General features: G+C 42.9%; 1 protein-coding gene and 1 pseudogene across 2 annotated transcripts; one reads left to right on the forward strand and one right to left on the reverse strand.

The window, feature by feature from the left end:
- Window positions 1-1,523: 1,523 nt before the first annotated feature.
- Window positions 1,524-8,645, forward strand: LOC123151239 (2-isopropylmalate synthase 2, chloroplastic-like). Of its 2 annotated transcripts, XM_044570985.1 has the most exons (11): window positions 1,524-2,187; window positions 5,795-6,008; window positions 6,087-6,167; window positions 6,333-6,422; window positions 6,515-6,601; window positions 7,089-7,189; window positions 7,595-7,628; window positions 7,728-7,802; window positions 8,080-8,136; window positions 8,234-8,344; window positions 8,453-8,645. In XM_044570985.1, exons 1-10 carry the CDS (start codon window positions 1,544-1,546, stop codon window positions 8,336-8,338), a joined length of 1,488 nt encoding a protein of 495 aa, XP_044426920.1. In that variant the 5' UTR covers window positions 1,524-1,543; the 3' UTR covers window positions 8,339-8,344; window positions 8,453-8,645. The 2 variants fall into 2 exon arrangements, with proteins under 2 accessions (XP_044426920.1, XP_044426921.1); XM_044570986.1 differs by lacking the exon at window positions 8,080-8,136.
- Window positions 8,646-10,251: 1,606 nt separating this feature from the next.
- On the reverse strand, window positions 10,252-13,682 carry LOC123153176 (L-aminoadipate-semialdehyde dehydrogenase-phosphopantetheinyl transferase-like; annotated as a pseudogene).
- Between the last annotated feature and the right edge of the window lie 9,328 nt (window positions 13,683-23,010).

Consider the following 23,010-nt stretch of genomic DNA (forward strand, 5'->3'; position numbering starts at 1 on the left):
GATATCTGCAACGTTTCCTTCAGAGAACACCCGGTTCAGTTTGTCGACATCCCACCCAGAGGATTGTAACTTTAGGAAATTTGTCACTTTTGTCAAGTTTGGGACGAACAGAACACCCAGTGGTGCCATGCTCCCGCCCCTGGGAATCCAATTACTATGATGTACATTGATTGTAGAGTCGTCATCTACTCTCCAGACCAACCCTCATGTGATAACAGATCCCTCCCATGCATTAAGCTTCTCCAAGTAAATGAGCATCCTTGTCGACAAGGAGTAGCTAGTATATATGTTGGCTATAGATGATGTGGTAACTTTATATAGCCGGTTGTTGGCTACACTATTAACCATACTCTTAGGCTAGTCATAGTGAGAAGTAATTTAGAATATATATATATATATATATATATATATATATATATTACTAGTCTATGTTACTACCTTCATAGTGGAAAGTGTCATAGTTGTAGTAACATACTCCCTCCGTCTCAAAATTCTTGTCTTATATTTGTTTAGATATCTAAACAAACTAGATGATGCCCCGCACGTTGTTGCGGGAATGTTTGCAATATTTCAATGAGATTTTGATTATATGGAACATGAATTCTTGAAACAATAATTTCTGAAAGTATATAAGAATTAAATATAAATAGCATAATAAAATGGAATTTTACATGCATGCATGTTGTAGTGGATTTTTAATATGCATAGTTGCATGTTGAGGTGGACTTTTTCTTATGCATGTTGAATGATGAGGTGGCATACTTGCATGTTGAGAGAAATATCTTAGTGGGGGCTAGCTATTTAGATATAGAAGATTTAAGACAAGAATTTTAGGATGGAGGGAGTACATGTCAACATTTATTGATTTGTAAACTTATTTTGCATTGGAAAGCGCTATGTGATTGTAACATATTATGTTACTCTATTTGTCTTTCTCTTCTTTAATTACATTACATATCATCTTTTTTGTTGATGTGGCATGTATATTACTACCTATGTTACTCGAAAATATAGGTAACTCTTTCTTTGATTACTGTAATACAAGGCCACCAACAGTAATCCTAGACAGAACCATATTCCATAGTAATACAAGGCCACCAACAGTAATCCAAGACAGAACCATATTCCATAGTGGCCTTGTATATAAAAATAAATGGAATATCTTTAAATTACATACAAAACTTAAGATAAGACTATCTTATCGATCACATTGTACATGCCCTTATGACTCCCAGCAGCTTGCTCTCCTTAGGGCCAGTATTTTTCGGCGATTCTTCCAGAATCGCCCCCCTCCCAAGCTTCTCCTAGAATCTCCACTCCATATTTTTCTTATAATCCTATCTAGTTAAGGTCTAATTAGCTAGGATTGTAAAAAACATATGGAATGATGAGGGATCGATTCTGGTAGAATCTCCTAAAAGAAATGGCCCTTAGTCAGTTTTGGGAACCGATTCAATAATAAATAAGACAAGTACTAGTACAATGAAAGCCATCGTACAGTGCCCATATACACCTACCGCGGATTTACTCACTCCGAGTTGGAATGAGCACCGCGGCAACCACCTTCGGCTCCCCCAACCTCGCACCAGCGTCCCACTCCTTCCCCTCCTGCCGCCTCCTCTCTCATGGCTTCACCGTCGCTGCAAACCGTCGGGTCTCCCACGCGTCCGCCCGGGCCTCCCCTGCGGCGCCGCGCCGGCGGCCCGAGTACGTCCCCAGCCGCATCGACGACCCCAACTACATCCGCATCTTCGACACCACGCTCCGCGACGGCGAGCAGTCCCCGGGGGCCACCATGACCAGCGCCGAGAAGCTCGTCGTCGCGCGCCAGCTCGCGCTCCTCGGCGTCGACGTCATCGACGCGGGCTTCCCGGCCTCCTCACCGGACGACTTCCGCGCCGTGCGCTCCATCGCCATCGAGGTTGGGAACACGCCCGTCGGCGGCCACATCCCCGTGATCGGCGGCCTCGCCCGGTGCAACAAGAGGGACATCGATGCTGCGTGGGATGCCGTGAAGCACGCCCGGCGCCCCCGCATCAACACCTTCATCGCCACGAGCGAGATCCACATGCAGCACAAGCTGCGGAAGACGCCCGAGCAGGTGGTGGCCATCGCCAGGGAGATGGTGGCCTACGCGGGCGCTCTTGGATGCCCCGATGTAGAGTTCTGCCCCGAAGACTCCGGCAGGTATGCGTACGATTCAAATTTTTTGGACTATTATCAAGTATACCCTACTAGGAGGTCGGTCGATGGAACGACATCAAAAACCCCTCACCCTGAACACCCTCCCAGCGCTCTGCAGGTCTTTTTACTGAAGAAAAAAAACCCAATTTCGTCTGGGACTAAGGCAAACTCTAACGCACGACTCTAAACGAACGTCTCTTTCGTCTGTTTGGAACAGGAAAACGGACGCCGCCGTTCGCTTGCGGTCGTGCGGCCATAGATGCGCCCAATCGGCACGACTCATCCCAAACCGTCCACACGTTCATAGTATCCAAATTCAACGCAGTTCTTAATTAAACTAAAACTTTATAAAAGACATAAATTAACTAGATAAAGATCTGTCGCCCGTGCCTACCGCCATCTTCAGGAGCCACTGTCCTACTTGTCGTCGTCGCCGGTGAGGTCGATCGTACGGAGGTGACTACCCAAGGTGGGCAGAAGGCGCCTGCACCACCTCCTCCCGTGGCTCCTACTCCTGCTCTGGTGACCGCGGCGACATGACTGACCATGGGCTGACACCCACTGAGGCGACCATCTCGGCGTCGTGCACAACCAGCTCCGCCGCTGGCCCACCAGATGCGGGTTCCACGTGGCAATGGGGGGCTCCTCCACCTCCTCCTCCTCCTGCACCTCCTCCTCCCGCACCTCCTCCTTGACGGCCATGTCTAGCTCCGGGATGGCCACGTTGCCGGCCACAAAGAGGGCCATCATGGTTTCGAGGCCCTCCCATTGACGCTCGTCGTGGGTGTTCATGGAATCCTCCATGACATGTCTCATGAGCTCGGCCTCCTCCTCCTCGGTCATGGGAGGTGGCGGGAGCGATGACGGGGACGGAGATGGCGTCGGCCTGACGTCGCGCACACGCCTACGACCGCGCGTTTGGGGCGGGCTGTCAGCATGAGCAGGGCGCGGGCTCGGAGGATGACCGACGAAAAAGGATTGTCGCCATAGTTCGTGCTCGTCGCGAAGCCCCGTATCCCATAGTGGTGAATCCATGGCGTAGCCGGGGTCGTAGAGCAGATCCTCTGGCAAGCGGGATCTGGCGTCGGTTGATCTCGTCGCGGCGGGCGCGGCCGCTCACCGACACTGGTGGGATCGACACACGATCGGTGGAGAGATGCCAGTTGTTGGGGAGGTCGATATCTCCCCACTGGAGTGGCGTCGCGGTCTCCCAGTAGCGCCGACAGACGTCGGCGTGGACGTGCGGCCTATTGCGATGCCCGGCCGCTGGAGGCGCGATCTCAAACGCGGGCGGAGCAGGTAGTGCAGGCGGAGAAGGTGGTGCGGGCGGCGCAGACCTGTTGGTGCGGCGGCGACCAGAGGAGGAGCCGGCCTGATGGTCGTGCTTCCCCTTGTTGATCCCAATGCCAGCCCATGGCGCCAGCGAGGAGGTGGAAGCGACGGCATCGGCTAGGGTTTGCTACCTCGTGTTGGGGGAGGAGGAGGCAGGCGGGCTTGGAAGTGGAAGCTGTGGACTGGCCGGTCCACGGCTTCCACATTAAGAAGGACGACGACCCACCAGTTGGGTGGCTGACAGATGGGGCTCGCCGCGCATGCGTATTAATTTTGGGAGGTCGAGGTAGTTGGACGGCCGCCATGCGTCCCCAAGGCGGACGAGGAGCAATCGCGTGCGCGTCCCTTCGCCGTTTGTGTGGACGCAAACCAGGCGCAGGTTTGTGCCGAAAATAGGGCGGGCGGGACGTTAACCGGACAAATTATGCGGATCCGATCACGCATTGGGTCGTATCGTCTGTTTATTTGGAAGCCAAACAGACAAACACGGACAAGATGGATCGTGCGTTGGAGTTGGCCCAAAAAAACTCAGTCTTTGCTTCTTTTTTAAGATCACTCGCTCATTCTTTTGTTGTGACTAATAAAGCCCAGTTTTTTGCCATGCTATGAAAAAGGTGCCATGGCCCAAAAATAAAGGGAAATAAACTTGACATACATAGAATGAAAAAAATATACCTTGGATTGTTTTAGTAAAATTTTCCATGGTTCGAAAACAAAAAATGTCAATAGACCATGAAAAAAGAGATTGTCATCATCTTTAAAGCAACGTTTGCCATGGTTCAAAAAAAAAAATCAATAGCACAAGAAAGGAAAAGTCATGGTAATTTGCATCGGTAGAGTGACAAAAAATATGCATTAAAAATTGTGAGGTATTTTACTATATACATAAAGACACAAAAAATGTGGATTAAAAAATCGCCATCATGTAGAACACGAAAAAGCATATCATATATTGTTTGGTAGTAATTGCCATGTTTCATAGAGTAAATTTACCACGGTCCCATAAAAGATGAAAATAAAAAAAAAATCATGGATGTAAAGTGAAATTTGCCATGGCGTTAAAAAGGAAATTTTGTCACGGTCCACGCAAGTTAAATTGGCACGAAAAAAATAAATAATAATTTTCCATGAGCGATTAAAGTAAAATATGTATTTAAAAGCAAAGAAAAAAAGTTAACCGGCAAACCATTGAATATTAGTTATAGAAATATAGCACAATTTTCAATCATCAATCTGAATGTTTCATATGGTAGCAATAATCAGTAGATCTATTCTCTAAAATGGCATCCTTCTATGCATCAGCTCGACCAAACATGATATCTAGTTTTGAAGGTCTCATCGCGAATGATTTTTTTAATGTGAAAATGATTTTCCAATCTAGTATGCCTCTGTTGACCCATGTGAGGCCACTCGCTGTTGGGAGCCACTGAAGCAAGGATGGGTCAAGCTAAATTGTGATGGGTTCGTTTGATCCATGTGACAACTCAGCGGGAAGTGACATGGTGCTAAGGGAGGACGCAGGCACAATCATTTATAGATCCTGCCGACAGTTCTTCTCATGCCATGATGCTTTGCAAGCCGAGTTGCTTGCATTAAATGAAGGCTTGAATCTGGCTTTACAATGGAGTAATCTCCCTATTGCTGTGGAAACGGATTGTCTGGAGGCATCCAATCTTTTGAAGGCCAGTGACATTGATAGATCACGGTTCACATTTATAGTACTCCCTCCGTTCCAAATTACTTGTCGTCGTTTAAATGAAATAAAAAGTAAAATATCTGTATTACTCATGTACATCGTGCTCAAAATCAGGCAAGCCATTTGTTGGGGAACTTTGGTAGATTACATAGACGTACTATCGTCTGGCTAGGATCAGGACCTGATGAGGTCGTCGAACAATGTCATGCTGAGTGTAATCCTACTAGTATTTAAGTAATACAAAGTATTTCCCTGCAAAAAAAATGTACATAGGAAGAAGAGGGAGTCATTCTAATACATACATGCATGTAATTAAAGGGGGGTAGGAAGGCATTCGTATCTATCGCTTAAAAACGGAACAGACGTCATATATTGTGGTTCTATAGATAAATATAAATATAATTTTGTGGTTTCATTTGACATATTTTTCGATATGGAAAGTGATTACTTAGTTTAATTCGATTATTCTTTGTAATATAGTAGTAAGTTATTTTCTTATTTTGAGGGAAATAAGTTATTTTATGGTGGTTCATAATTGTGTGCATACGCGTATGTCATGATCGGTTTCTGTTTGTCATCCAGGTCAAATAAAGAGTTCCTTTATCATATTCTAGAGGAAGTCATACAAGCTGGAGCAACAACCATCACCATTGCGGATACTGTTGGGTCTAATCTTCCTGTTGAATACGGCAAATTAATTGCTGACATAAAAGCTAATACTCCTGGGATTGATAATGCCATTATTTCTACTCATTGCCATAATGACCTTGGCCTTGCAACTGCCAACACATTGGCGGTACTCCCTTCATTTATTTGTACCACCTAATATTATCATTTGTCTAATCATGCCACTACTAATTTCACTAGCCTCTAGGGTGCATATGCGGGAGCACGGCAGTTAGAGGTTACTATTAATGGTATCGGTGAAAGAGCTGGAAATGCTGCGTTGGAGGAGGTGTGCCCTATAATATTTCTGGGCACGGCTTCATGTTCTTCTTCTTTTTCTTCTTTTTTTTTGCAAAATTCATGCTCGTTTGAATGAGTTGTAAAGTTTAGGAATGTGGTCCGATATGGCTTCAGTACTTGCTAGCTACATGTCTAATATTTGACACAATTTCAGGTTGTCATGGCACTTAAATGTCGCCCGGAACTCTTAGATGGCATGTATACTGGAATTAATACCCACCATATTACTATGACAAGCAAAATGGTACAATTTTGTGTCATGGACGCTTTTTTCGGATACCTTTTGCATTTCTTACAAACTGAAATTTCTTGTGAAAAATGGTCTAACTATTCTAGGTACAAGAGTACAGTGGACTTCACGTACAACCTCATAAAGCTATTGTTGGTGCCAATGCCTTTGCTCATGAAAGTGGAATTCATCAGGTGACTAATTTTGCAGTTTCTTATTACCATTGAATTTCCTAGATGGGCTTTTTAGTATGGATGGGTTGACATCTTCCGTTTTTATAGCATAACTCCAGTTCGCTTCATTATGTTAATTCGATTTTGTAACTTTGGTTCTTATTTATGACTATACAGTTTACCGCTTAACAATATTTTTGCGAATTTGAATGCTTCTGCCATCTGTTTACATGCATGTGACGACTAGGAAAACTTAGCTTAACTGTAATAAACATGGGGCAATCAATTTTTTTTGTGAATGTAGTTAACTTGGGAGATTATTTTAGTTCATTTGTGATTGATTAATCGCATTTAGTATAAACTATACCTTGGATGCTCATTCTAAGATGTGCTAATTTTCATTCCCTGTCGGTGTGCATCATTGTTATATATATTTTACTGTTATATAATTTCAGGTTGGTTCATGAACTAAATGGCTAAATCTAAATTTTGTCGGGTATTTTTTCAGGATGGGATGCTTAAATACAAAGGAACTTATGAAATAATATCACCTGATGATATTGGTTTAACACGTGCCAACGACTCCGGTATTGTTCTTGGGAAGCTGAGGTATCATGCAAGTGTCACCCCCACCCCCATGGTTAATGTAGTGCAAAGAATCTTCTGTGATGTCCCTTGGTTTTCATCTCTTTGATGAACTCTAGTAATTGGTGCACGTTCCAATGGCCTAATCCAAACGCTTACACTTTGAGTATTTATATAATATGATAAACCATTCGCTTTTATACTAAAATCTATGACATACTATATATTCATGAAGTTGAACATGGATCACTTCTCATAGAGGAAACCTCCACTACTTTTTGTTTCTTTACTATATGTATAAATCGTCAAGGTGTTCTAGAGTTACTGAGGTCGAATGTATCTGCCATGTTTACTCTTTTAGATTAGCCAAACTCGATATTAGATTACATATTCCCATTTGTAATTATGCTTTCTGATATTCTTTTTCAGTGGAAGGCATGCTGTTAGATCTGTACTAGTGGAGGTATTGCTCTAAGAGGTCTTCTTGACCTTCATTTTCAAGTTACAGCAGGAGGTCTTCTTTTCCCGATTTTATAGTGACACCTTTTTGCCAAATGTGTAGCTTGGATATGAGATCAGTGACAACGAATTTGAGGATTTTTTTAAACGCTACAAAGAGGTTGCGGAGAAGAAAAAGGTGGTACTTGATGCATCATATCGTTTCAATGATATTCTCAACCTTTTTAATTCTCTCTAATAATCAGGCACTAATTGATAATTAAGACATCCATTGATTTCATTTGCCAGTAACCTTTGGTTCTATATTTTGTTACTCAACAAGTACATTGTCTTTATATATGTTACTCATTTGAATGGTTAGTTAGTTTCCTTAGAAAGTTGCGTCCTGATATTTGCTTGCGACTATAGAAGTCTACTATACATAGCAGTTGACGAGTTATTCTCATTATTTGTAGCGTATAAATGACAAAGACATCAAAGCATTACTATATGATGAGATATTTAAGCCCAAGGTTATTTGCTACCTTATTGATCTAGTTGGCTTCTTTCCGTACTTTTGAATACCATTTTCATTCTTACCTAATATATCTAACCGTCTAATGTTTATAGCTCAATCCGAGTGTTGGATCAAACAATATGCCAGGAGGTGCGTCTGGCCATGTTCTTGGAAGTCTGGAGACGGCTCATGGCACTTCGACCTCTCAACAACAGTAACTCGAGGTTAGTTCCTAATATGCTTGCTTCCGAACTTGTAATAAGCTAATGATCGTGTTTCTCGACCGTTTGCTTTCAACTTGTAAACTCATGCTTGTGCTCCCGAACTTGTAGGTTTTCATCGCGGACGCCTTCGACCGGTGGAGCTCATTTCATTGTTGGAGTATATTGTTGCTTGTATGGCAGTAGCTTGCTTCTATATGTGACTTGTTGCTTGTATGGAACCTATGTGTGGTACTTATGAACCTATATGTGGTAGTTATGGACCTATTACTATATCTGATGTTGTGCTGATGTGCTGCTGTTATATGTGCAGTTGTGTTGCTGTTTTACATTGTTGTGATGTTGTTGTGCTGCTGTTATTTATAAATGTTGTTGTTATATATGTGTTGTTGTTTATATTTGAAGGGCTGATGTGTTGGATGTGCTAAACTCGTCAGCTTTACAAATAATTGTTCACATCCAACATTGTCCTAAGATTCAATTGAGTCATTGTCCATCTTATTCTTATCAAATGAGAATCTCCCACGGTGAGCTTACGGGCACTTGCTAGCTGAGATCAAGGCTCTGATGGAGGAGAGGGAATTTATTCCCCAGAAAATTTGTAAGGGTCAAAATGAAGTAGTAGATTGTCTGGCCAATTACAGCTGTGCAGAATGTTGTACTATTGTTTGGTTTCAGAGAAGCCATATGTGTATTGATGATCTTCAGACTGCAAGTGGACACGGGCTGCCCATGGTGCCCACATAATCAGCCTTCGTGGACACCCACAGATAGAGCAGTTGAATATGTGAGATATGTGGGCTGTTCCGCGGCGCCCACATCTCGCGATGACGCAGTGGAGATTAGGGCGCCGCCACCATCCTGCTCCGCCGAGGCCTCAACACCGCCGTCCAGTTCCTTCATGGAGACCGCAGCGCCGCGCTGGCCGTTCCCATGTCTGGTTCCAGCTGTCATCAGCGAGCCCCTGTTGTGCCCCATGAGGCCATGAATCGAGTATCGAGCAGTAGCAGCGGCGACTAATCGCCCTGGGGCCTGTCGCGGCGGGACACACGCCGCCTGCACCTCCCCCTCGTCCTCGATGGCGTCGTTGCGGTAGGTAGAAGGCACGTACAGTACCTAGCTGCAGTGCTACCCACCAGGCCAATGGCATTTCAGTTGCCCGTACGTATGTACCCAGGCTCCTTCCACCAGGCCAATGGCGTTTCATTTGCACGTACGTACGTGTCCAGGCTTCTTCCGCGAACAGCACCTGCTCGATCGACAAAACTTGACCGGGATGCGGGCTATCCCACTAAACCCACATACCCACTTAACAATATGCGGGCTTTCGCGGGTATCCCACTTACCGTATGCGGCAATTGTGGGGTGGACGCGGCCATCCCGCTTAGCGTCCCACTTGCAGCCTGAGATGATCTCTTGCCAGTTGATTGTAACCCTATAATTATTATGGAATACAATTCCCATTTGCCCGCAAAGTAAAAACAGTGTCCTAAGATCTTCGGTTCAGTACTTCAGTTTCAACACAAGAGAATACGGACAATTATTTGTAAAGTTGATTTTTCTAATACTCCTGAAAATCACATGAGTGATCACCCTGAGCTTTTCAGATAATTGAAGAAGACATTTTTTTTCTTTTTGCCAAAAATCAGCAATGAGCAATCTGGCAGCAAGTACATAAGCCGAACCAGACCGATAAAAAAACGACTGCCGCAGGGAACCAACAGGAGGGAAGAAGCGAAGCAGAACCTGCAACTTTCCTGAGCGCCCCAAATATTGCGGGCATAGAGAGTTAACTGATGCATCAAGAATTATCAATGTTTAGCATCCTACTTGGTGCAACCTGATGAAAATACCAAATCTTGCATCATATTGTGATCTGGTGAAATCGTACGGTCAACAGCATGACGTAGTCAAGCAATACGTTTTACAGCTTCTGTTCCAGAGACAAGTGTGTCTTCTACAAATGGTATAGTCTTCCATGCTTTTAATCCTACTAGCGCTGGACTATTTTCAGGACCTGAAACATATATACATCAATAGTAATAATGGTGTGACTGAAAGAACAAGCGAACCAAACCCTTTGTCCCCAGGCTGGCAATACAAACCTTGACATCTGGAGTCATCCTCCATACAAACTGCCATGTAATGAGAACTATTTAGCTCTGCGAGTGCAAATAGCCAATTCTCAGACAAATGATCACACCTAGAGTTAGAATCGTCACATACTTTTGATGCCTGGAAAATTCAACGAGAGTCAAGGCAGATCAATAAAAATGATTTACTGTTAAGTTGTACTTCCTCCATTTTTGAATATAAGATATTTTAGAGTTTTCAATACGGACTACATACGGATATATATAGACACATTTTAGAGTGTAGATTCACGCATTTTGCTCCGCATCTAGTCTATATTGGAATCTCTAAAAAGGCTTATATTTAGGAACGGAGGGAGTAATAACATAATGCACCAGACTTATGTGATGTCCTATGATACATAAAAACCAGACACTTTTTCCCTAACCAAAAAGAAAGGACGGTGTTACCATGCAAAAGCCAAAAAACAGGGTAGGCATCTACTTTTGATTCCGTGTGCAGGCAATGGTTTAATTGTGTTGGCGTGATTGCACAGCACATGGTAGACCTCACGCGTGTAATATTAATTTCTGCTTGCTTCTTATTTTGCTTTCTTATTTGGAGATTTACCCCGTTATTTTTCTGTTGAAATATTGATTTCTGCTAGTAAATATGTGACACTTCTGTGAAATTTGAGAATTTATTGTGAATCTTGAATGGGACCATGAAATGTGAAACACATCTGATAAATGATAAAGGAAAGGTCAAACAACCGCGAGTCTTCTCAAATTTATTGGATTGGTTCTGATCCATGTAAAATGTATTGAATTGTTTTGTGAAACTTAGTTTGGACTACGACAAAACCTGATTAACCTACTGCAGAATACGTGTCAAAATTTGCAAAACATTTGTGAAACTTCTATTGAATATTTTGGAACATAGTGGAGCCCGTGCAGTGAGAAAACAAGGTTGACAGGATATGTGTGAGAGAGTGGCGGGGCATATTACATTTCAACCGCTGACAGAGATGGACAAAACAGAGGGTGAGATGCTATCCCGGTTGTTTTATAGCAGCACTCTTTTCCTGATAAAATTTTCTTAACATGACATCTGACCATTGGTTCTGAAGCTTTCTCACACATGTATTATATGTTAAAAAACCAACAGAGGGGGAAGGTCGAAACTGCATACCTTAGAAACCCAAATTCCCTTGCTTGTTTCCAACTTGATTGAAAATCCATTGAGTGGAGCGCTTGACAAACCCAATCCAAGAGCCTTTACATATGCTTCCTATAAATTTAGATATCAATAATGCTTTCATGTAAGAAATTTATTTTGCAACATCGTATCAGTAACCAGAATTGTGAATATTTAATTCAAAATAGGGCAATATTTGGTGTAAACCCAATTTTGGTGCTAATTCTTCTCATAAGATTCCTTTTTGGCAAGTGGACCATTCATAAGATGCCCATACGTGTGCTTCAATTTGATTTATTAAACATAATTATATGTGGTGCAGCATGTTAGCACTAGCTACATGTATCAAACCTACATTTCTATAGCAAACAAAAACAAAGTCAACTAGGAGAATGAGGTTAGTTCTATTTATTTTTTGGTTCAGATATTTTAACGATTGATTTGCATAAAATTAATTTGTGTTCTAGCATTCCTCTTGTCCAAAGATACGAGTTGTTTACTGTTATAATCCTGAAATCATGTATGTTTTTCTTCAGTATTGCCATTAAACGGCCTAAATAATGCATGCTTGGATGGGTCACATTAAACCTGATGTATATACACTACCTACTAACTATTTATGCATAGTGTGTTTTAATCATTTAGGTGATATCTTAGACTACGTACGCGCAATGATATATTCTAGCCTTTTAGTAAGAAATGCCATAACTTCTCAATGTTCTACACAATGTACGCGCAATGAAGTGGTTGCATACGGAAGGGCTATGTAGTAGATGGCTAAAGAGAGCCTCGCTAACTTTAAGAGTCCATAGTTTGAAGAATTCCTTTTCCTGAACATACGAATCAGAAATCTCAGCGAGATAATCAGTTCCCGAAGGGGTAAAAAAACGACGAGCAAGAGATAAAATACTCTTGGTTTTCTTCCGCTTGTTTTCTTCAATATCGATGCCAATCTGAAACGGGACATGACATAGCACTATCAACTGAATAACTTTCACAGCAACAGAAACATGGCCGTGTCTTTCTCACTTATAGCTGTCACAAGGACAATGAACATACATTAGCATCCATGGCAATGCCACAGGCAATCAAAGAACTAGTGTGTGAAATGTTGAAATGCAAGGGTAGCTCCAGAGTATCATCAGATGGCCACAATATCTGATCAAACATGGAAAACAAAAAAAAGGCAGGTTAGTTACATGGTTTGAAGTTGCCGAAAAAAGACCCTCTCAAGCCTAACCTCTTACCTCAGGTTTCGAAATTTGTTGTACTTAAACACAAATGACCTCGGATCGATTTTACAATCTGTATCTAGTCTAGTTTAAAAAAATAGCAGTAAGCAATAGCAGATCCGTATTCCTGTCACGCTATCAGTAACAACAAACAAAACAAGAATATGTTCCAATTGTTGACAAGATAAAATGCTGACAAGTCCAAACATGGAGGAGAGTGCCAAGCTTCCATGTTATTACAAGTCAAAAGGAAGATGGTTTCATTCTCCATTTTTATGATTCTTTACAAGAACTGCATATGCATCAGAAAGTGATTGTACACCTAATAGGTCCTAAAGTGTTACTTGAGAAAAAAAAAGCCATATGTGGATGCAAGAGGTCAAAAGTTACATTGTTCATCTTGAATCACATGTTCTACATATATTTAAGACAGATGAATGAACGAATGGAAGCCATTCACCTATATACAGGCAAAAGTTCAAAGGGAATAACTCATGGACTCGGTGCATCTAAAGCAATAAATTACATAAAACAGCTTAATATCTTCAGAAATATTAAACTATATTTGTGACAACAATACCGAGTTTTCCCCATGATTATAGTATAAATAGCCTAAGAAAAGTTTTTTATAGAGTTACCACCACCCAAGGAGAATATCCTTTGTGTTGTTAACTCTAAGCAATGTACACTAGTGAATTTAACATCAGCAGCCAATTTCCCTAAGCAATGTTCATGTACACTAGTAATAGTCCAATGTAATTTATATGGGAAACTCTATAGATCATCCGGCGGATCACAGCCCCGCATTCATCACCTTCTCTGCACGCCATGTGCCCCATGGCCACCACCACTAGTTTTTGCAACTGGCCTGTTGTTGCAATCTCTCTCATCACAACAATGGCTCTGTTGCAAGATCTGGATCTTGAAGAAATCGCTGCTTGTGCTCCTCCCGAGCTCCCATCGAGTCGCCGCCTCCCCACGCTGCTCCGACTGCCCGGAGCTCCCGTCGAGTCGCCGCCTCCCCGCGTTGCTCCGACTGCCCCGAGCTCTCGTTGAGTCGCGCGCCTCCCCGTGATGCGACCTGGTCGGAGGTTCGATGCTCGTGGGCAGCAGTTGTTGGGGAACGTAGTAATTTCAAAAAAATTCCTACGCACACGCAAGATCATGGTGATGCATAGCAACGAGAAGGGAGAGTGTGATCTACGTACCCTTGTAGACCGACAGCGGAAGCGTTGGCGCAACGTAGAGGAAGTAGTCGTACGTCTTCCCGGTTCAACCGATCCAAGCACTGTTACTCCGGCACCTCCGAGTTCTTGGCACACGTTCAGCTCGATGACGTTCCTCGGGCTCTGATCCAGCAAAGCCTCGGGGAAGAGTTCCGTCAGCACGACGGCGTGGTGACGATCTTGATGTTCAACTGTCGCAGGGCTTCGCCTAAGCACCGCTACAATATGACCGAGGTGTAATATCGTGGAGGGGGGCACCGCACACGGCTAAGGAACGATCACGAAGATCAACTTGTGTGTCCTAGGGTGCCCCCTTGCCCCCGTATATAAAGGAGCCAAGGGGAGGGGGCGGCCGGCCAAGGAGGGCGCGCCAAGGGGGAGTCCTACTCCCACCGGGAGTAGGACTCCCTTCTTTCCTAGTTGGATAAGGAGAAGGGGAAAGAGGAGGAAGAGGGAAAGGAAAGGGGGGCGCCGCCCCCCTACCCTTGTCCTATTCGGACTAGGAAGGGGAGGGGCGCGCGGCCACCTCTTGCCTCCTTTCCTCTTCTCCCTTAAGGCCCATGTAGGCCCAATAACCCCCCGGGGGGTTCCGGTAACCCCCCCCCCCCCGGTACTCCGGTAAAATCCCGATTTTACCCGGAACGATTCCGATATCCAAATATAGGCTTCCAATATATCGATCTTTATGTCTCGACCATTTCGAGACTCCTCGTCATGTCCATGATCACATCCGGGACTCCGAACAACCTTCGGTACATCAAAATACATAAACTCATAATGAAACTGTCATCGTAACGTTAAGCGTGCGGACCCTATGGTTCGAGAACAATGTAGACATGACCGAGACACGTCTCCGGTCAATAACCAATAGCGGAACCTGGATGCTCATATTGGTTCCTACATATTCTACGAAGATCTTTATCGGTCAGAACGCATAACAACATACGTTATTCCCTTTGTCATCAGTATGTTACTTGCCCGAGATTCGATCGTCGGTATCTCAATACCTAGTTCAATCTCGTTACCGGCAAGTCTCTTTACTCATTCTGTAATACATCATTTCGCAACTAACTCATTAGTTGCAATGCTTGCAAGGATTATGTGATGTGCATTACCGAGAGGGCCCAGAGATACCTCTCCGACAATCGGAGTGACAAATCCTAATCTCGAAATACGCCAACCCAACATGTACCTTTGGAGACACCTGTAGAGCACCTTTATAATCACCCATTTACGTTGTGACGTTTGGTAGCACACAAAGTGTTCCTCCGGCAAACGAGAGTTGCATAATCTCATAGTCATAGGAACATGTATAAGTCATGAAGAAAGCAATAGCAACATACTAAACGATCGGGTGCTAAGCTAATGGAATGGGTCATGTCAATCAGATCATTCACCTAATGATGTGATCCTGTTAATCAAATAACAACTCTTTGTTCATGGTTAGGAAACATAACATCTTTGATTAACGAGCTAGTCAAGTAGATGCATACTAGTGACACTCTGTTTGTCTATGTATTCACACATGTATTATGTTTCCGGTTAATACAATTCTAGCATGAATAATAAACATTTATCATGATATAAGGAAATAAATAATAACTTTATTATTGCCTCTAGGGCATATTTCCTTCAGTCTCCCACTTGCACTAGAGTCAATAATCTAGATTACACAGTAATGATTCCAACACCCATGGAGCCTTGGTGCTGATCATGTTTTGCTCGTGGAAGAGGCTTAGTCAACGGGTCTGCAACATTCAGATTCGTATGTATCTTGCAAATCTCTATGTCTCCCACCTGGACTAGATCCCAGATGGAATTGAAGCGTCTCTTGATGTGCTTGGTTCTCTTGTGAAATCTGGATTCCTTTGCCAAGGCAATTGCACCAGTATTGTCACAAAAGATTTTCATTGGACCAGATGCACTAGGTATGACACCTAGATCGGATATGAACTCCTTCATCCAGACTCCTTCATTTGCTGCTTCCGAAGCAGCTATGTACTCCGCTTCACATGTAGATCCCGCTACAACGCTTTGTTTAGAAATGCACCAACTGACAGCTCCACCGTTTAATGTAAACACGTATCCGGTTTGCGATTTAGAATCGTCCGGATCAGTGTCAAAGCTTGCATCAATGTAACCTTTTACGATGAGCTCTTTGTCACCTCCATATATGAGAAACATATCCTTAGTCCTTTTCAGGTATTTCAGGATGTTCTTGACCGCTGTCCAATGATCCACTCCTGGATCACTTTGGTACCTCCCTACTAGACTTATAGCAAGGCACACATCAGGTCTGGTACACAGCATTGCATACATGATAGAGCCTATGGCTGAAGCATAGGGAACATCTTTCATTTTCTCTCTATCTTCTGCAGTGGTCGGACATTGAGTCTTACTCAACTTCACACCTTGTAACACATGCAAGAACCCTTTCTTTGCTTGATCCATTGTGAACTTCTTCAAAACTTTGTCAAGGTATGTGCTTTGTGAAAGTCCAATTAAGCGTCTTGATCTATCTCTATAGATCTTAATGCCTAATATGTAAGCAGTTTCACCGAGGTCTTTCATTGAAAAACTCTTATTCAAGTATCCCTTTATGCTATCCAGAAATTCTATATCATTTCCAATTAGTAATATGTCATCCACATATAATATCAGAAATGCTACAGAGCTCCCACTCACTTTCTTGTAAATACAGGCTTCTCCAAAAGTCTGTATAAAACCAAATGCTTTGATCACACTATCAAAGCGTTTATTCCAACTCCGAGAGGCTTGAACCAGTCCATAAATGGATCGCTGGAGCTTGCACACTTTGTTAGCTCCCTTTGGATCGACAAAACCTTCTGGTTGCATCATATACAACTCTTCTTCCAGAAATCCATTCAGGAATGCAGTTTTGACATCCATCTGCCAAATTTCATAATCATAAAATGCGGCAATTGCTAACATGATTCGGACAGACTTAAGCATCGCTACGGGTGAGAAGGTCTCATCGTAGTCAATCCCTTGAACTTGCCGAAAACCTTTTGCGACAAGTCGAGCTTTGTAGACAGTAATATTACCGTCAGCGTCAGTCTTCTTCCTTAAGATCCATTTATTTTCTATGGCTTGCAGATCATCGGGCAAATCCATCAAAGTCCATACTTTGTTCTCATACATGGATCATATCTCAGATTTCATGGCCTCAAAACCATTTCGCGGAATCTGGGCTCATCATCGCTTCCTCATAGTTCGCAAGTTCGTCATGGTCTAGTAACATGACTTCCAGAACAGGATTACCGTACCACTCTGGTCCGGATCTCACTCTGGTTTACCTACGAGATTCGATAGTAACTTGATCTGAAGCTACATGATCATCATCATTAGCTTCCTCACTAATTGGTGTAGTAGTCACAAGAACAGATTTCTGTGATGAACTACTTTCCAATAAGGGAGAAGGTACAATTACCTTATCAAGTTTTCTACTTTCCTCCCACTCACTTCTTTCGAGAGAAACTCCTTCTCTAGAAAGGATCCATTCTTATCAACGAATGTCTTGCCTTTGGATCTGTGATAGAAGGTGTACCCAACAGTCTCCTTTGGGTATCCTATGAAGACATATTTCTCCGATTTGGGTTTGAGCTTATCAGGATGAAACTTTTTCACATAAGCATCACAACCCAAAACTTTAAGAAACGACAACTTTGGTTTCTTGCCAAACCATAATTCAGATTGTGTCGTCTCAACGGATTTAGATGGTGCCCTTTTAACGTGAATGCAGTTGTCTCTAATGCATAACCCCAAAACGATAGTGGTAGATCGGTAAGGGACATCATAGATTGCACTATATCCAATAAAGTATGGTTATGACGATCGGACACACCATTATGCTGTGGTGTTCCAGGTGGCATGAGTTTGTGAAACTATTCCACAATGTTTTAATTGAAGACCAAACTCGTAACTCAAATATTTGTTTCCGCGATCAGATCATAGAAACCTTTTCTTTTCTTGTCACGATGATTTTCAACTTCACCCTGAAATTATTTGAACTTTTCAAATGTTTCAGACTTATGTTTCATCAAGTAGATATACTCATATCTGCTCAAATCATCTGTGAAGATCAGAAAATAATGATACCTGTCGCGAGCCTCAATATTCATCGGACCACATACATCAGTATGTATGATTTCCAACAAATCTGTTGCTCGCTCCATTGTTCCGAAGAACGGAGTCTTGGTCATCTTGCCCATGAGGCATGGTTCACAAGCATCAACTGATTCATAATCAAGTGATTCCAAAAGCCCATCAGTATGGAGTTTCTTCATGCGCTTTACACCAATATGACCTAAACGGCAGTACCACAAATAAGTTGCACTATCATTATTAACTTTGCATCTTTTGGTTTCAATATTATGATTATGTGTATCACTACGATCGAGATCCAATGAACTATTTTCATTGGGTGTGTAACCATATGAGGTTTTATTCATGTAAACAGAACAACAATTTATTCTCTTACTTAAATGAATAACCGTATTACAATAAACATGATCAAATCATATTTATGCTCAACGCAAACACCAAATAACACTTATTTAGGTTCAACATTAATCCCGAAAGTATAGGGAGTGTGCGATGATGATCATATCAATCTTGGAACCACTTCCAATACACGTCGTCACTTCACCCTTAACTAATCTCTGTTTATTCTGCAACTCCCGTTTCGAGTTACTAATCTTAGCAACTGAACTAGTATCAAATACTGAGGGATTGCTATAAACACTAGTAAAGTACACATCAATAATATGTATATCAAATATACTTATGTTCACTTTGCCATCCTTCTTATCCGCCAATCACTTGGGGTAGTTCCGCTTCCAGTGACCAGTCCCTTTGCAGTAGAAGCACTTAGTCTCAGGCTTAGGACCAGACTTGGGCTTCTTCACTTGAGCAACAACTTGCTTGCTGTTCTTCTTGAAGTTCCCCTTTTTTCCTTTGCCCTTTTCTTGAAACTAGTGATCTTGTCAACCATCAACACTTGATGCTCTTTCTTGATTTATACCTTCATCGATTTCATCATGAAGAGCTTGGGAATCGTTTTCATCATCCCTTGCATACTATAGTTCATCACGAAGTTCTACTAACTTGGTGATGGTGACTAGAGAATTCTGTCAATCACTATCTTATCTGGAAGATTAACTCCCACTTGATTCAAGCGATTGTAGTACCCAGACAATCTGAGCACATGCTCACTAGTTGAGCGATTCTCCTCCATCTTTTAGCTATATAACTTGTTGGAGACTTCATATCTCTCAACTCGGGTATTTGCTTGAAATATTAACTTCAACTCCTGGAACATCTCATATGGTCCATGACGTTCAAAACGTCTTTGAAGTCCCGATTCTAAGCCATTAAGCATGGTGCACTAAACTATCAAGTAGTCATCATATTGAGCTAGCCAAACATTCATAACGTCTGCATCTGCTCCTGCAATAGGTCTGTCACCTAGCGGTGCATCAAGGACATAATTCTTCTGTGCAGCAATGAGGATAAACCTCATATCACGGATCCAATCCGCATCATTGCTACTAACATCTTTCAACACAATTTTCTCTAGGAACATATCAAAATAAACACAGGGAAGCAACAATACTACCAGGACTAAGTTCATGATAAATTTAAGTTTAATTAATAATATTACTTCAGAACTCCCACTTAGATAGACATCCCTCTAATCCTCTAAGTGATTACGTGATCCAAATCAACTAAACCATGTCCGATCATCACGTGAGATGGAGTAGTTTCATTGGTGAACATCACTATGTTGATCATATCTACTATATGATTCACGCTCGACCTTTCGGTCTCCGTGTTCCGAGGCCATATCTGTATATGCTTGGCTTGTCAAGTATAACCTGAGTATTCCGCGTGTGCAACTGTTTTGCACCCGTTGTATTTGAACGTAGAGCCTATCACACCCGATCATCACGTGGTGTCTCAGCACGAAGAACTTTCGCAACGGTGCATACTCAGGGAGAACACTTCTTGATAATTATTGAGAGATCATCTTAAAATGCTACCGTCAATCAAAGCAAGATAAGATGCATAAAAGATAAACATCACATGCAATCAATATAAGTGATATGATATGGCCATCATCATCTTGTGCTTATGATCTCTATCTTCGAAGCACCGTCGTGATCACCATCGTCACCGGTGCGACACCTTGATCACCATCGTAGCATCGTTGTCGTCTTGCCAATCTTATGCTTCCATGACTATCGCTACCGCTTAGTGATAAAGTAAAGCATTACAGCGCAATTGCATTGCATACAATAAAGCGACAACCATATGGCTCGTGCCAGTTGTCGATAACTCGGTTACAAAACATGATCATCTCATACAATAAAATTTAGCATCATGTCTTGACCATATCACATCACAACATGCCCTGCAAAAACAAGTTAGACGTCCTCTACTTTGTTGTTGCAAGTTTTACGTGGCTACTACGGGCTTAAGCAAGAACCAATCTTACCTACACATCAAAACCACAACGATAGTTTGTCAAGTTGGTGTTGTTTTAACCTTCACAGGGACCGGGCGTAGCCACACTCAGTTCAACTAAAGTTGGAGAAACTGTCATCCGCAAGCCACCTATGTGCAAAGCACGTCGGGAGAACCGGTCTCGCGTAAGCGTACGCGTAATGTCGGTCCGGGCCGCTTCGTCCAACAATACCGCCGAACCAAAGTATGACATGCTGGTAAGTAGTATGACTTATATCGCCCACAACTCACTTGTGTTCTACTCATGCATATAACATCAACATATAAAACCTAGGCTCGGATGCCACTGTTGGGGAACGTAGTAATTTCAAAAAAAATCCTACGCACACGCAAGATCATGGTGATGCATAGCAACGAGAGGGGAGAGTGTGATCTACGTACCCTTGTAGACCGATAGCGGAAGCATTGACACAACGTAGAGGAAGTAGTCGTACGTCTTCCCGGTTCAACCGATCCAAGCACCGTTACTCCGGCACCTCCGAGTTCTTGGCACACGTTCAGCTCGATGACGTTCCCCGGGCTCCGATGCAGCAAAGCTTCGGGGAAGAGTTCCGTCAGCACGACGATGTGGTGACGCTCTTGATGTTCAACCGTCCCAGGGCTTCGCCTAAGCACCGCTACAATATGACCGAGGTGTAATATCGTGGAGGGGGGCACCGCACACGGCTAAGGAATGATCACGAAGATCAACTTGTGTGTCCTAGGGTGCCCCCTTGCCCCCGTATATAAAGGAGCCAAGGGGAGGGGGCGGCCGGCCAAGGAGGGCGCACCAAGGGGGAGTCCTACTCCCACCGGGAGTAGGACTCCCTTCTTTCCTAGTTGGATAAGGAGAAGGGGAAAGAGGAGGAAGAGGGAAAGGAAAGGGGGGGCGCCGCCCCCCTTCCCTTGTCCTATTCGGAATAGGAAGGGGAGGGGCGCGCGGCCACCTCTTGCCTCCTTTCCTCTTCTCCCTTAAGGCCCATGTAAGCCCAATAACCCCCCGGGGGGTTACGGTAACCCCTCCGGTACTCCGGTAAAATCCTGATTTCACCCGGAACGATTTCGATATCCAAATATAGGCTTCCAATATATCGATCTTTATGTCTCGACCATTTCGAGACTCCTCGTCATGTCCATGATCACATCCGGGACTCCGAACAACCTTCGGTACATCAAAATACATAAACTCATAATGAAACCGTCATCGTAACGTTAAGCGTGCGGACCCTATGGTTCGAGAACAATGTAGACATGATCGAGACACATCTCTGGTCAATAACCAATAGCGGAACCTGGATGCTCATATTGGTTCCTACATATTCTTCGAAGATCTTTATTGGTCAGACCGCATAACAACATACGTTGTTCCCTTTGTCATCGGTATGTTACTTGCCCGAGATTCGATTGTCGGTATCTCAATACCTAGTTCAATCTCGTTACCGGCAAGTCTCTTTACTCATTCTGTAATACATCATTTCGCAACTAACTCATTAGTTGCAATGCTTGCAAGGCTTATGTGATGTACATTACCGAGAGGGCCCAGAGATACCTCTCCGACAATCGGAGTGACAAATCCTAATCTCGAAATACGCCAACCCAACATGTACCTTTGGAGACACCTGTAGAGCACCTTTATAATCACCCATTTACGATTGTGACGTTTGGTAGCACACAAAGTGTTCCTCCGGCAAACGGGAGTTGCATAATCTCATAGTCATAGGAACATGTATAAGTCATGAAGAAAGCAATAGCAACATACTAAACGATCGGGTGCTAAGCTAATGGAATGGGTCATGTCAATCAGATCATTCACCTAATGATGTGATCCCGTTAATCAAATAACAACTCTTTGTTCATGGTTAGGAAACATAACCATCTTTGATTAACGAGCTAGTCAAGTAGAGGCATACTAGTGACACTCTGTTTGTCTATGTATTCACACATGTATTATGTTTCCGGATAATACAATTCTAGCATGAATAATAAACATTTATCATGATATAAGGAAATAAATAATAACTTTATTATTGCCTCTAGGGCATATTTCCTTCAGCAGTGGCATGGAGGGAATGGGCGGTGCCGCTCCTTCGTAACCACCGTCCAACAGGCTCACGGCGAACGACGACGGTTTTGTTTTGCAACATCCAATCTGTTGCAAGAAATATTTGTGCAACATCAGTCATATTGCCAAACTTTATTCTGTAACACCATATAGAGGTAAAGATAAAGAGAGAAAATTCTGCAACATCACCTCAATTGCAAAAAAAAATCTGCAACAATGCCTCTGTTGCAAAAAATGAAGAGAGAAAAATTCATATGTTGCAAAAAAAATTCCTGGAAAACAACCTATGCTGCAAAAAATTCACAATAGAATCTCCGTTACAAATGTTTCCACAACAAGAGTTTTGTTGCAAAG

Source organism: Triticum aestivum, chromosome 7A (assembly GCF_018294505.1).
Source record: "Triticum aestivum cultivar Chinese Spring chromosome 7A, IWGSC CS RefSeq v2.1, whole genome shotgun sequence".
In the NCBI taxonomy this organism is placed as follows: Eukaryota; Viridiplantae; Streptophyta; class Magnoliopsida; order Poales; family Poaceae; genus Triticum; species Triticum aestivum.